This window comes from Microtus oregoni, unplaced genomic scaffold, assembly GCF_018167655.1.
Source record: "Microtus oregoni isolate MIOR12 unplaced genomic scaffold, Mior012 000043F_ref0000047, whole genome shotgun sequence".
Classification (NCBI taxonomy): domain Eukaryota; kingdom Metazoa; phylum Chordata; class Mammalia; order Rodentia; family Cricetidae; genus Microtus; species Microtus oregoni.
The window spans coordinates 5,214,497-5,230,563 of record NW_024543210.1 but is presented as its reverse complement, the minus strand read 5'-3'; the positions used below and the strand labels follow the sequence as shown (position 1 = coordinate 5,230,563).

The 16,067-nt window shown below is 44.4% G+C and overlaps 1 protein-coding gene across 1 annotated transcript in view; it reads right to left on the bottom strand.

Moving 5' to 3' along the window:
• The window catches only part of Setd3 (SET domain containing 3, actin histidine methyltransferase), a 68,182-nt gene extending 52,374 nt beyond the window's left edge, over positions 1-15,808 (bottom strand). The window contains exons 1-2 of the mRNA XM_041633311.1: positions 15,629-15,808; positions 313-422 (exon numbers count right to left, since the gene is read on the bottom strand). Of these exons, the coding sequence (XP_041489245.1) occupies positions 313-415 (103 nt within the window). The 5' untranslated portion in view covers positions 416-422; positions 15,629-15,808. The remainder of the gene's footprint in view (positions 1-312; positions 423-15,628) is intronic.
• Positions 15,809-16,067: the final 259 nt, after the last annotated feature.

The window sequence follows — 16,067 nt, the reverse complement described above, 5'->3', positions numbered from 1 at the left end:
GTTTCCTGATAGCACTGAGCCTCAGCAGTTTGTGCAGGATCACAATGGGACCTGGTCTTGTCTGTGAGTCCGTGGCTGGGATATAGAAGCTTCACAACCGACAGTTCCATGCCCTAACAGGCAGCCACATCTCAGCCTTTGCAGAGGGGACTGCGGTGAGGGAAGCTCTGCAATGCCCAGGTCCCCGGCAACAAAGAAGGGCCGAGCACAAGATGAAAGAATCTTGTCTCAGGCAGAGGAGTGAAAGGCATTGTCACATGTGGCAAGCACAGCTGGTGAGTGTGAGGGTGGGGTGGAGAACAGGACACTTACTCTGCAACAGTTCACTTGTCAGATTCAAGATTTCCTTTGGTGACACGGTGGCTGTGGCCCCAGTACCTGATTTCTGAGTTTTCACTCGACTCTTTTTACCCATTTTCTGACTATAAAAAGAGAGAAAAGACAAAGAAATGAAAGTTACGTCATCAAAGAAGAAAACCAAGAAATCAGATGTGGCATGGGGGCATCTTCATCTTTCAATGCTAAGATATTACCTCAATTACACATGTTGAATTTTCTTAAGGGTAAAAATATATGTAAGTAACCAGAATCCTCTCAAACAGAAAAGAGAATCATACAAGGCAATCTCAGGAGTCAAAGTGTACTCCTTCTCACTGATGACACCACAGCAGAGGTAGCTTCTACTCTGCAAGTTTTAGCTATCCAGAGCTTCACACTGTATACTAGAGCATTACTGCAGGACACCAAGGGGATAATGTTGATGCAAATACCACACCACCCCACATACACAGAGTATGATACGGTGAGAAATACTAGATCCTTGTTCATTCCCCCTTAAAATAACGCCTTCCCACAGTGACAGTTCAGTCTTCCCAAACACTGAAAATAAACATTTCAGACAGCTAGTCTAATATCTACATTTTGTTCCATAGAAAATCCAAGAAGCTTCAGAAAGCAAGTGCAGGCACTGAAGATAAGCTTCACAGGCCATGCAGACCTGGCCTTGAATGGGTTTCTGATGTGGGATTCCCCTCTATATGCTGTGAGTATGTTTTATTACCATTGGTTAATAAAGAAGCTGCTTCACTGCCTATGGTATGGCAGATTAAAGCCAGGCGGGAAATCCAAACAGAGATATATAGAAAGAGTACGCAGAGTCAAAGAGACACCATGTAGCTGCCAAAGCAGAAAGACGCTGGAATGCCAAAACTTATCGGTAGGCCAGTCTGGTGGTGATACACGGATAAATATAAATGGATTAATATGTAAGAGCTACCTAGGAATATGCTTGAATCACTGGCCAAATATCATTGTCATTACTATAGTTTCTGTGTGATTATTCAGATCTGGGCGGCCAGGAAACGAACAAGCAGTCTCCATTTACAGGTTTCCTGTCTGTCTAGCCTTGCACTTTAGCCACATGAACCTTGTGCCAGCAGACATATGAGAAATGACTAGTATATTTCATAGACAAATTACATACTGCGACAAAGGACATAACAATGACATTCTGGATAAAGACCTCAAGGAGCTGACATTATGTCTAAAGAAAGCAGGGCTCCGGTCATTCAGAGATGGGGCCAGGTGAAGCAAGACAGCAAAGAGAGGAGGCCTGGAAAGCTACCCACTGAGAGTGTTGGAACTTCTAAAGGAAGTATGGACCCAACCCTCTCGAAAGAAGCTCATTATAATAGCATGAACCACTCCAGTGATGTGCCCCATTCATGAAGCCCCTGGATGACAACTTACACCATCTCAAGGGAGAGATAAATGCCTACTTTGGTCATTTATTGCAATAAAGAAATGAATGGGTTGGGATAGGAATGGGCATGAGTTCAGTGGTGGAGGATACAACCTGGGTTTAATATGCAACATCAAAAAAGAAATGACTGCCTGATAGGGAGAACTGTGGTAGGACAAGGTTTAGAATGTGATTCCCCTACTAACATCACTGTCACCAAAGTCACACAAATAAGACAGGTGCTAAAATAGGAAAAAAGCATTCTTTACAAAGAAGTCCGTCTTCTCTTTCACATGTAATGTATCAAATTACATGTGACTTATCTTAAATCTTGTAAGAGCGTGAAACACTAGGTGCCAGTCACCCTGGGATATAAGGACACCAATACAAACATGTAAAATAGTTAGGAAACTAAAAGTAAGTAGTTACTTTAACATCAAAAGCTAGATGGGGTGCAGGAAGAGGAACAGCTTAAGCACCTCTTCCTATGAGTGACAGATGAAGGTAGGTGCTCCCCCTCCATTATCACTGACATCTAACTAAGAAAAAGGACATAGGTTGAACAGAGCATCAAGCCTTTCTCTGAGAATCAAGCCCACCCAGGTCCATGGAAGTACCTCTGCAGAGAGCCACAGAACTCAGCCTGCAAGAAATGAAAGTCAGTGAAGTGCCTGTAATAATAACGTTTTAATCATACTTCCAAATATAGCAGGCCTGCTGGCTGGCAAGAAGAACTGCAGAAGCAAGCTTTTGGTGACATGCAACTGGGTTCTACCTCCAGTCCTTTTGTCAAGACTTGCTATCCTGTGACTCTCTAAATGACTCAAGATCAGCACCACTGAGGAAGAGCTATTAGACCCTTCACCTACTCTTAACAGGAAAAGCCTACAAAGGCATGCTGCTCCTCCCCAAGTAGTGTGGTGATGTCAGGACTATAAAGAGGCCTTACTAGGTCCTCTATCCCTTAACTCTCCAGTTGTTCCTGGTGTTAGCCTACCTCCAAAGGATTCTTCAAGCAGCCACAGCAACCTCCCTATATTCAGTCTGCCCTCTAACAGGCACCAGATTAAGATCAGCTCCTTGGGTGCTCACATCCTTTCTCTGTCCAAAATCAGCTATCAGGTAAGAGGCTTAAGTTAGAATCTGAACTGAGCACCACTCCCACACTGCCTCCATTTATATACAGACAGGAAGCACATGGTATTTCAGGATCAAAGAGCTTGAGGTCTTTTCCAGACTAACAGGGTTAAATACTGAATGCATCAGACCACACCCCCTGCCAGTGACCACATGGCTCACACTTGAGTGTCTGCAGCAACCTGATTCTATAAATCTCCTGCTTAGGCTCTGACAACATTATGTCTCTCTCCCTGAACAAGTTCCTCTTTTGCTACTGTCTTAGTTAGGGTTTCTAATGTTGCAAAGAAATACCATAACCAAAAAGCAAGTTGGGGAGGAAAGGGTTTATACAGCTTACACTTCCATGTTGCTGTTCATCACCAAAGGAAGTCAGGACAGGAACTCAATCAGGGCAGGAACGTGGAGGCAGGAACTGATGTAAAGGTCATGGAAGGGAGCTGTTCACTGGCTTGCTTCACATGGCTTGCTCAGACTGCTTTCTTATAGAACCCTGGACTATACTATAGCCCAGGAGTGGTACCACCCACAATGGGCTGGGTCTTTACACATCAATCACTAATTGAGAAAATGCCTTTACAGCTGAATTTCATAGTGGTATTTCCTCAATGGAGGTTCCTTCCTCTCTGATGACTCCAGCTTGTGTCAAATTGACACAGGAAACTAGCCAGTACAGCTACAAAACCAACCTTCCTGTTATTACCCCATTACACAGTACCTTACAGGCCAGCCAGAGGCCTCCAGTCCTAGTGTGGATGACCTGTATCCCTGAGTACATCCCTTCACCTGCTCCCTTCCAGTCCTCACCCAACAACACTTCAGTCACTTGTTCATTAGCTGCTTTTTTCAAACTCCTATCCAGGCATCCCTGAAAGCCTTTCCAGTGTTCCAGTCACAATTTTCTGTCCTTCACAGTTCTGCCATTTCTTGAATGTCCCTCAATTACTGTGGTAAAAGACTAATGCAAACCCCACTCCTTTCTGTCTCGCCCCAGACACAAGGCTCCTTGAGGAAACACTCTATATCTTATATTCCTAACCCCAAGCCCACAGCTCAGACCTCAACACATAGCAGTTGTTCCATAGAGGACACTAAACTGAGCTCTCAAGGAAAATCCTCCCTACAGTTCTAATGAGGCAAAACCTGTGTTCCTAAAGCTGCTGGCCAAGTGTCTATTCCCTGGTGATATACAGAAAATGTCAAAGCCTGTTCCATGTGAGAGACCATGTCACAATAATGTGAAAGCATCATAGAGTTCTTTGGCAGTAAATGCTGTACAGCTAAGTACAACAATACAAACAGTTATGTTCAAAAATGACTAGCTTTTAGAAAAAGTAATAGGTACAGGTGTATAGAAGACAAAACATGGAAACCCCACCAGTAATTTAGCCACTGGAAGAGCCTGTGTGTGCGTGCGTGCCTATGTCATCTTCAATGTCCCATGGCTGTTCAGCCTTCCAAGCCTCCAGGCCAGGTTCAAGCAACCCTTCTCTCTCTGACTCCAGTCACCTCCACCATTATTCACAGCTGATAAAACTGAAGCGCAGTGCACAGCTTCACTGGCTTATCCATATGCCACACAGTCATCACCTCCAGTAAAGTCACAAGAACATCCAATGTACCCCAACCACCCACCAGGCATTTTCGGTCTACAGATATCTTGAGAATCAAAGACTTTTTACTTCTTTTTGTTTTTGTTTTGTTTTTTTGAGACAGGGTTTCTCTGTGTAGCTTTGGCGACTGTCTTGGAACTAGCTCTTGTAGACCAGGCTGGCTGCGAACTCACAAAGATCTGCCTGACTCTGCCCCCCAGTGCTGGGATTAAAGGCATACACCACCACCGCCCAGCTAACTATCTTGACTTCTATTACTCTTGATCAGTTTCTTCTTCGTTGAACTTCAGATACACAGACTTATATTCCATATGGGCTTCTTTTGCTCAGCTTAATGTCTATCCACAGCTCAAAGTTAACATCTGACCTCCCAGTAAGGTCTTGAAAGAATGAACTGCCTCACCCCTCTCTACCTGCTTGGCTTCATTCTATCCTCAAGACTACTTAGTTCCAGGGGTTTGTTTGTGTTCTGGAACACAGTAATGCCCTATCTAGACCTCTGTCTTCTGGTATAGTTTCCCACATACTTTGAGACCCTGAAAAATTGTCCTCACTGAGGTTAGATGAATTCTAAGCACTTCCTTGCAGCTGTCACTCCTTTGAAAGTCAGTGAGGAAGGTTCAAAGGCAAGGTCATTAACAGATGATAAAGGCTTCATTTGTCTTGGGATCTGGTCTCTTGTAAGTCTCTTTGGACTGCAGTCCTACAGACTCTAAGAGAGAGGAAGCAGTCAGCCCTAGTACACACACAATATCCACTTACAGAAGGGAAGGAGAGTAACTGTTGGGGTTGCCACAGAGCACACCTCCCTAGGGCACAGAATTCTAAGTTGGCCCATCTCATAATCTGTTCTATCCGAAAGATAGTTTCCAGAGCTCTCAGCCATGGGACTCTCAGCGTTCTCAGCCTGCACACCAAATCTACTGCTGAGATCATAGCTCTTAGGATCCATCACCTCTTGACACACCTTCAACACAAGAGTAGTTGGCACTTCATACCCAATCATATAAGCAGTCAGAATAAAACAAAGACTGCATGTTTAATGAGCTCCACTGAAGAATGAGGACAACTCTCATGTAAAAATATGCATTTACACAGGGTGGAGGAGAGCTTAACCATGGAACAAGAGTCAGATTTAAGAGTTTCTTCAGAAAATCATTACTTCATATACAAAAAGACTTTAGGACATTAAATAACAGAACAGCTAGAAATATTCACATTTTCTGTACGTGTGTTTAGTCTCTTTGAAGGCAGCAAAAGCAGGAAATTAGGAAATTGCTTCTGATATCAAAGGAAGAGTTGTGGCCAAACACAGCTGGAAACTCAGTGGGCACTTGCTACAAACACCACATGCATCTATCCATGTGGCCAGTACAGCCCAATAAAGCCAGTGCTGAAGAGTCCAGTTGCAAGGAAGCTTAGGAAGGGCTGTGACTTGGCCAGACACCAGAGCCACCAAGCAGCAGACTCAAGCTTGAAGCCATCGACCAGTTCCAGGTTGACTCCATAAACATAAGGGCACTTGAGTAAACAAGCTCTCCTGTCTCCCTGTTCAGGTGACACTGACCAATGGAAAGGACAACAAACTAAGAAAAGCCAGGCCTGTAGGTCTCCGAGTTGAGGCCAGAAACTAAGCCGCATCCAAAGCAAAGCTGCATGGATAATTCCCCAAATGTCCAAGTAACTAATGACCGAAGGGCAAGAAGGGAAGAGTACAGCTTAAGAAGGATGACTAAATCAGTTGGAAATGTGGTTTCCTAAATCCAATCTTCCCTTGCCAGTTTTCACTAACAAAAATGATCTATGCTGTGTGACTTCCCTAACCCTGTGGATCTGAAACGACTATCCACCCTTTATGCTTATGATTCAAAACTTTTCTACACACAATGTATAATCATAATGTATAATTTTCTTTGTGATTCGGCTGACCTTGGTGCCAATTTCAAGCTTTTAACAAAGATGTCAAAGAGGTACCATGCATATCTTTAACACTCTGAGTATGGGGAAGGGGGTACTACTCAGTCACCTATAAAGACCAAATATTTATTGCCAATATTCACTCTACATGTTCATGGAAACACATGCTAAATTAAACATCTATGCTCTCATGCTTTCTCTATCCCTCTCCCCCTCGTGCTCATTAGAAATGTTAGCTGTATGGCACACAGCTAAGTGAAAGGTACTCAGCCCTGAAGTTTAGACTGAAATTGGGTATGTACTATCTCAGGGAGAAGCAGAAGTGAGACCAAACAGCAACCACAACAGTAAGTAATACTTGAGATGAAGGAAGGAAGGAAGAAAAGGCTGCTAAGCAAACTGGCAGAACTTAACTCTCCAGAGGCACCTGCAGAAGCAGAGCTTAGCAAGTGCTCCCCAGCTGTCTCCACTTACCACCCAGAAGTTTAAAAGGTACAAGATCCTCAAGCCTAGCTCCTAAAAGCAGTACAAACTACTTGCAAGTCCATCAGCAATCTCCCTACCTTACAGACAGAAACAAACGTCTTAACTGTTAAATGGATGACTGGCAAGCAGGGGTGACTATAACAAGTTCAGACCATTTTCACCACTGAATTATGTACCATTCTAGTCTGTACAGGGAATTAAATAGACCACATCTTGGAGACCATGGCTAAAAAGGAGGAAGTAATAGGGTGGGGGACTAAACAATTAGCTCATTTTTACACAGTATAGCTCATACATAGTGATGGAAGGCATTCAGTTGCAGAAACTTAAGATTTCCATTCATAATGGAAATGGAAAGGATATAAATTTGTACTTTAATAAGTTCTTCCTGAAAATGATGCTTTGAAATAAATACAACTAGAATAACATTTTTGATGGTACTTATTTGGCAATTTTCCCAGGAACCTAGCTCAGCATCATCTGCTTTTCAATTTAGTTTGCACTGACCCAACTTCACAGCTGGACCTTCTGAAGGAGGGAAGTTCTGGTCATGTGGTTCCTCCTTCTCCAAGCTCCCAGCTGTAAAATGCACCTGAGTGGGTGAAGCCTGCCCAATGACTAGAAAGAAGAGCAAGCATGTCTTTCCCCATCTTCTCCAACATTGTGTAGGTCATGAGAATCAAACATCACAATGCAAGTATACAGACTGCAGGATGGGTTGGGAAACAGGCTGGGAAACATGCTCTGACCTGAACACAGCACTGACAAGGTGCATATGGCCTTGACTTTACCACTGCCAGGTGAAGTGGAACTCACAGTTATGAGAAGCACACTGGCTTGGCCCAGCATGCCATGCCACAATAATTTACACCAGTGTGGTACAGTTCTGTACCCACCAACTGGCACAGAACTCTTGAATCAATGGAGGTGCTGTGTGCCATAGACTCGAAGGAATCAAGAAGCCAAGGCAAGCATTTGAGAGAACTGATTTTGACCCAGTAGCTACTTAAGTACCAATACAAACATAGATTTAAATTTTAATCTCTACAAAATAATTTGGACTATCATATGTATGCATGTGAACTTGGGAACTCAAAAAAAGTTGCTTTCCAAAAAAATTCAGTATTTCTCATAAATCTAAAGTAATTCTAGATATTTTTAAACCATTCTAGTTGTTTTTCAAACAGTTTTAAGCTGTTGTTAAATTTAAGCACACTGAAATTAACGCCTGGCTTCTAGTCACTGAGTGGTTGGACCCTGAACTCAAGACTCATTGACACCATCAGTGATTAGTGATCCCTAAAGCAAGTATCAGAGGTGTGTCAGAATGGTCATCAGGAGGGGACAAACCAGACTGCCTGTCCTGGTCTAACTACTTTAATTTCAATGAGGAGCATGCTGAGAAACTGAGGCACCTGAAAAAGCAGCAAGGTATCCACAACTTCCTGACAACTGGAAAAGGAGGCTGATTACAATGGACTGTGTGTTATACTTGGGGAAAAGACTGAGTGTGTCTCTGTCAAAATTATATCAACTGGTCACTGACAAAATGTCCCTCACTGCTAAGACTTCACTGAAATCCATTATCTGAGCGAGCAGGTGACATCTGAAAAATTAGGTGACTGGGTGACCAATTTGTGCAAAGTGGAAGCCCCTGAATCCAGTCTGGCAGCATATCTCTTTGATAACTATTCATGTCCTCAGAAGCAGCAATCAAAGCTAAGCCTTGAGCTGACTTCCACTCTGCTTCCCTGCCACAGGAACAGTACCTGTGTGCTGAGATTAGCTTTACCTTTTCTATAAACTGCATCAAACACCTACGTTCTGTTATCTATATCATCCCTTCAAATAAAGAAATCTAGTCAATACCCATGAGGCCCGTATGTAAAACAAATTATCTAAAAATAATAATAATAAAGTAAGGAGTCAGGCATCATGAACAATCGCTTCTATTATCTCTCTCTAAAACAAAGATAGCAGTGTTGAATGGTGACAGGACAGCTGTAACCTGCTGCATCACCTTTAAGCCACTTACACTCCAAACATGGGATTCTGGATTCTAAAATTATAGAGCATCAGGATTGGAAGATACCATTGAGATGATTATGTAAACCCTCAGGCACAACATTGTGTCACTACTGAGTATCAATGCATCATTAGCCACCATCTGATTCTAGTCTGAAAACACGTGGAACAGGCAGGTGAGTTGTGCTTGGCTGACAAATGCACAACCTGAAGTTAATTCTGGGGATCTGACTGAAAGCATCCCACTCAGACCTGGGGTCCTATGCTCAGTGACAGGCCACCACCAGTCCTGCCTGCTCACTTCTGAAGCAGTCTCCTACTTATGAGTAACCTGTCCAAATTCTGTGAAGATTTCCATGTCCTCCTTAAACTCTTTCTTTTCCAGGTTTATAGCATGCCCCTCCCACACTTTCCAGAAGTGAACAACTTTGTACACTGCTTCCAGAGAGCAAGGCAGCAAAATCCTTCTGATACACTCTGAGGGAGTCACACTTCAATGGGACTCCTGCCTTCCTGGACTCAACTCAAGATCTTATTAGTTTCGTAAGGTTGTTCCAGGTTGTTTTTAAGCCAAGAGAATTCATTCCCTTGTCCCATGTACAATTCTTATGTCTCATCTGAAAGGCAAAGATAAATGGGATACAACCCTATAGCTTTTAAGATGAGAGATCAAATAAAGCTATTCGTTATGTAAACTCATCTACAAGAGAGATGTGCTACATACACTAAACAATGAGTGTTCAAGTGAAAGCAATAATTCTACTGTTACGTTGTTTCAGGGTAACATTTCAGGCTGCTGAAACCATACCATTCCTGCTATGTATTGTGGCAGTTTCCAACCTGACTGTCCTCATCCTAAGTGCATGGTGTGAGCATACACTGTCGTGGACTCAGGAGAGTATCTTCCACAAGTAATGAGACAAATGTCATAGGCCTCTGCAAAGCAGAGGAGAAAGCCACTGATGCTTAGAAACGTTAGTTTATACAAGATGTTAAGTTCAGCTGGTGCCAGAGCCTCATGAGTACATCTCAACCACGGAGTTATTGATAGCCAATCATATATTGAGGATTTGGCTCAAAACCAGCCATGGTTCGCTGCTATCTCTGATGTTCAAAATGAAAACATATTCTTGCAGTAGCAAAATATATGGTCATATGGGTTTTCTCTCAGGCTTTTTTCAAGGATAAGGCTATTTTGCTTGCTTTGTCCAAGTATGCAGGACATGAACAAAACCTGTAAAGGTGCTTCCCCCCATAGCCCCTACCTCCACTAGACAAATTCTATCTACATCTCTGCATTTCACTGTCTTGTTAGAGGTCAAAAAACTGCAGAAGTCAATTAGATGACATGACAATGCTAATTAACAAAGAACTTCTTTAGTCACTAGCAAATACTTCACAGTAAAAGCAACTTTAAAGAGGACTTTTTAATGCCCAATTTTTACTTTTTCTTAGTTTTACTTAATAAAGAACTGCTAACATTAAAGTCAGGCCTATTTTCTAAAATTCAAACTGTTAAAGTCTCTTAGTTGTATAGACTTGTAATATGACAACATGTCTTAATGAATTCTAATTTTAAAAATGGAAAGTGAAGCCGGGCGGTGGTGGCGCACGCCTTTAATCCCAGCACTCGGGAGGCAGAGGCAGGCGGATCTCTGTGAGTTCGAGACCAGCCTGGTCTACAAGAGCTAGTTCCAGGACAGGCTCCAAAACCACAGAGAAACCCTGTCTCGAAAAACCAAAAAAAAAAAAAAAAAAATGGAAAGTGAAATTGGGAGACTGAGGCGAGAAGACTGGAAGTTTGAAGGAGAGTATATGGTGTGGTGGAAGATCTACGTATGTTGGCATATATCTGTCATCCAGCTCCTTGGAAAACTGAAGCAAAAGGATCAAAAGTTTAAGAACAGCCAGGCAGTGGTGGCACGCACCTTTAATCCCAAGACTTGAGAAGGAGGGGCAGGCAGATCTCTAGTTTAAAGCCTACCTGATCTATAGAGAAATCAAAGACAGCCCGGGCTGTTTTGAAAAACAAACAAAAAGTCCGAGGACAACACTAATCAACCTATGAAAGCCTTACCTCAAAATTTAAAAAATTTTATTAAGGCCTAGAGATGTATACCATTTGCCTGGGAGGCACTGGGCTCAACCCAAGTATTTGAAAGAGGAAGTGAAACTCAGACTCACAGACAGTGATAAGCCTAGAACACCAAGTATTACTTCATATTAGGTATGTGATATTTTTACTTGTCAATAAAAAATAAAGTAGGAAAACATTATTGTAGACACCCAATCACTTGTATTCTCTAGAAAACCATTAGGCCTCCTTAAAGACTGTTAAAACATTTCTCCTCGTCCTGTTCATCTGCCCTCTTCTCCCCCCACCCCCACCCCATTACTGAGGCGAGACTTGCCTCATTAAACATTAAACATTCACTTTGGCCTGGTAATCAGAAATCACTCAGTTTCTTTCAAAGGCCTAACTTCAGCAAAAATTTTGTCTCCACTGACAGGAGACTACTGGGAAAGTATTCTAAATGAGAAAAGAAAGACTTTCCAAGCCGTTACATTGAACTTTATGTATAACTATTATATTCCACTTTGTTCATCTGAAACTTGTTGAAAACTATGTTTGTGCCCCTAGTCTTAATGATGTGTTTATTTCAAAAACCTAGAGGAGACTCCCAAGTGGAAATGAGGTCTATAAGGTTCATCCCTGGCTTAAGCTGCCAGACAAACTTCACACACACACCACACACACATTTAAAAAAAAAAGACTTTTATTATTGCATAGTCTTCTAATTGAAGATTCTTTTTCATAAAGCTATTAATATACTTAATGTTTTTTAAAGTCTCAACTTCTTTCTAAAAGATAAACATATTAAATGCATCAATGGGGGGCCGGAAAGATGGCTACTTATTTAAGAGCACTTTATGCTCTTTCAAAGGAGCTACATTTGGTCTCTGACATACACATCTAGCAGCTCAAAGCCTCGTGGTAAATCTAATTCTAGGTAATCCTTTTCTGACCTCCACGGCGCAGGCATGATATGCATACATAATACATTCTGGCACATGCCCACATGCACACACAAAACCAGTTAAGTTTTTTTGGTTTGGGTTTTGTTTTTTTTAGACAGGGTTTCTCTGTAACAGTCCTGGCTGTACTGGAACTCGCTCTGTAGGCCACGCTGGCCTCAAACTCACAGATATCCACCTGCCTCTGCCTCCCAAGTGCTGGCTCCCATGGCAAGCTTAAAAATAAATTTTAAGAATCAAAAAGTTGGTAGAAGGGTTTAACCAGGAGAGAAATTACTGCAGAATTAATGACATTTTCATTCAAAATAAGTAACAACTCCAATTTTTAGAACAAAAATGGAACTAATGTAGAGAAATAAATTTTGCCAAATAAGACAAAAAAAAGTGCAAACTAGAAAACCTGAAAAGCAAGAGCCCTTTACTATAATTAATAATCTCAAGAGGCTAAATACAAACCAGTATGAACTGGTTTCACTGTAGAAGGAAAAGACACACAGCAATTCCAAACATCCTTCACTAACAGAGAGTCCAAATAGAATAGTGAAAATTGTAAGCTAATAGAGAAAGCAAATAACTAACCAGAGCAACTCTATAGAACATGAGAATAATACAGTCACTGTTACACTGGAGTAATCTAATTGTAATAAATGACTACTCTGCTTCTTTAGAGCAACACAGCTTGCCTCCATTCCCAGGACTTTGGTCCAAGAGGAAGAAACACACTAAAAAACTGTCTGGGGCTGGAGAGATGGTTCAGAGGTTAAGAGCATTGCCTGCTCTTCCAAAGGTCCTGAGTTCAATTCCCAGCAACCACAAGGTGGCTCACAACCATCTGTAATGAGGCCCGCAGGAAGAATACCGTATACATAATAAACAAATAAATAAATACTAAAAAAAAAAAAACTCTCTGTTCCCGGAGAATCATCATGCTCTGTAGCCAAGATCAGGCAACCACTTTCTAAAGAGCCTTCCATCAAACTACACACAACAAAGACACAATTACATTTCAAGCAACCACTTCCATGAGTCAAAGTGAGCCAGACTTTGTAACATGTTCAGAAACCTGAAAAGCCTCATACAGCTTGCAGAAGCCATAGGCCGTTTCACTCACATTTTTACCAAAATTCCATACATCATTTAGCTATTCTCCCTTAGTTCATGTTCCATTGCAAATTCAACTAAAGATGGAAATATGCAAAGGGAGGGAAGATGACCCTTGCTGAACATGTACAAATCTTTTGTGGTGACTACTCACTGAAGGATACAGTGTAGCAGCTACTTGGCATTCAAGGGACATTGTAATTGTCATTGGAAGTAATGCACAAGCAACTCAAACTAAGAGGAAACACTACCCCATTGTATATAAGGTGTTGGAGCAGTTGGGATGGAGGTAAACCTCTGGGGACACCGGGAATCCTATTAGGTTTTCCTACAAGCAAACCTCCCCTGTTTCTGTTGCTATTTTGGTAAGCACTGTCATCTTTGCCATTCTCTTTTGAGTGTGATCAAGATTTCAGGAGGTTGCTGACTGTTCATCACAGAGCTAAACACGAAAACAGTTTTATAGTGGTTGGCCTGCAGTACCTTTTCATTGTTTCATTACCAGGTGGCTCCTAAAGAAATTGTTTAGTCATCTTTAAATGTGGTCTAAATATGTATTACATAGAAAAGATAGTCAATAATATTTTTTTTTTTTTTTGTGGTTTTTTGAGACAGGGTTTCTCTGTGGTTTTGGAGCCTGTCCTGGAACTAGCTCTTGTAGACCAGGCTGGTCTCGAACTCACAGAGATCCGCCTGGCTCTGCCTCCCGAGTGCTGGGATTAAAGGCGTGCGCCACCACCGCCCGGCTCAATAATATTTTTTTAAATGTGTGTAGTACTGAAGATGAAAGCCAAGTCTTCTCACACAGTAAGCACTCTACGACTGAGCTATATCCCCAGCCAAACAAGGTCTCACTGAGTCCAGACTGGCTTTGAACCTAAGATCCTCCTGCCTCGGGCCCTTGCGAAGCTAGGGCTACCATTAGCTATGCCACAAGGCCCAGCTAACAGCATATCTTTCTTAGTGAGACTCTCACTGGACACTTACATACAGAAAAGGAACAGGCACTCACTGCTGGCGCCCATATCAGCACAAACTTCTAAATCTCCAAGTCCAGAATCACTCTACTGAGGTGTTCATACAGTGATTGGGGTGGGGGGCAGCAATCACTTCCAACTGGACTAGAGTTCCAGATCCAAATAGTAGGAAGATCTCAAGCAAGAGAAAGGAGTACAAAGAGAAGAGATAAAGGATAAGGACCAAGGTTACTTGGAGTCCCAGAAAGGCTTTTCTGTAGCTTTCTCAGAATTTGGCTTTGCAAACTGTTTCTAGCTTACGACAAAGAAAAACTCATTCACAAATGACTGGAATTTCACCAAAATATCAATCACAGCACCCCAGAATCCAATCTAAAATGTGGGCCTCTACAGGTGGTAGCCCAGATACACACTGTGGCAATGCCTCCAATGAGTCTGGACAGACTAACTCAGAGAGGAAATGTCCGTTTATACTGCTGTATTCTTAAAGTTCACGCACTTAGGACTGACTGTCACTGTTGAAAGCATATATCCTCAGCATTACTATTGAAAGGAAAAATGGAGACAGTATCATTTTACATATGGAAATCCACACTTTGCAGTGTCCAATTCTGGGTTTTGGTTTTTGAGTTTTCCAAAGGATCTCCCTATGTAGTTCTGGTAGGCCTGGAACTCAAGCTCCCCTGCCTCAGCCTCCCCGGCTGCAGTTCAGCTACAACGGATCCAACACTCAAGAGTCAACTAACTCTTCTGAGGGTCTGCAAGGCAAAATTACTGTCAACATCCTGTTCGAGTGGTTTTGCTTTTGCAAACACCACCATGCTCGTTTAGAAATGGAATACAGCATGCCCCAAGTCTTTCTGAAACGCTCCAACGTCCTCTCCCGACTCGACGGGCGGGCGGGGGGGGGGGGGTGATGGGCCCCCCGCCCCCGCAGCCAGTGGCGCACGTCACTAATCAGCTCCTTCTCCAAGAGTGGCAACCAGGGAGAAGAGGCAAAGTCGCATCCCCAGGCTGGAGCCGCAAGAAGGAAGAGTTGGAAACCGGAATGGCAAACTCCGAGAGCACTGAATGCTTCCCCCTCGCAGCGCGCTCGTCGCGTGTGGACCTCGGCCAGGGGCGCGTGGGAAGAAACATGACCTATTTTCTACGCCTGCCTTTGCAAGCGGGCAGTGGAGGACAAGGAGCGGGGGCCGGGCTCCCGGTGGGCAACAGAGGGCTGCAGGGAGAGGCGCCTCGGCCCCCCGCCGCCACCGGAGGAAGGAAAACCAAGGCTGCAGCCGCCGCACGCAGTCCCAGCGCCACGCGCGCGTTCCGGGCCCCGGCCGCACCCGAGGGCGGCGCCCAGGCCGCGCCCTGCACCTGCCGCCTGCCCACGTCCCAGCAGCGGAGGGGAGCGGCGGGCGCGCACGAGTCCCCTCAGGGAACAGGCCTGTCTGGCCTCGGCGACTGCAGCCGCCCGGGCCCAGAGAGCCCGGCCGCAGCAGTCCGCCGGACCTCGGCGCCCGCCCGCCTACCCGCCCGGCTTCGGAAGCGGCAGAACCCTGTCCCCTCAGCTCGCGGGCCGCACGCGGGAGTCTGTCGCCCGCACTCACCTGCCCGCTTCGCCTGTGCGCAGCGGCGGCGCCACACTCCGGCCGGGACCCCACCGTCCGCCTCAACCAACCCCCCAGGCGGCGGCGGCGGTGGCGGCGGCGGCGGCGGCCGGACGGGAGGGGCGGGACGGCGGCCAGAGACAGCCCCGCCGCCCAGGCCCTACCCGGCTCCGCCCCGCCCCTCGGTCCCGCCCACAGACCGCCGCCGCCGCTCCTCATTGGCCCGCATCACACACGCCTCGGCGCAGCCCCGCCCTGCCGCCTAGCCGTCTTGCTGCCCGGGTACTGCTCAACCATTGGGCAGCAGTGACGGGGGCGGAGCCAGATTCAAGAACGCAATTGGTTAGATTTCGCCCATGATGGCGCTGTGATTGAGCGACCAGCGCCCAGGCTCCGCCTTCAGGCCCAAGTTCCGTTAACAGGTTCGGTTGCTCCCGAG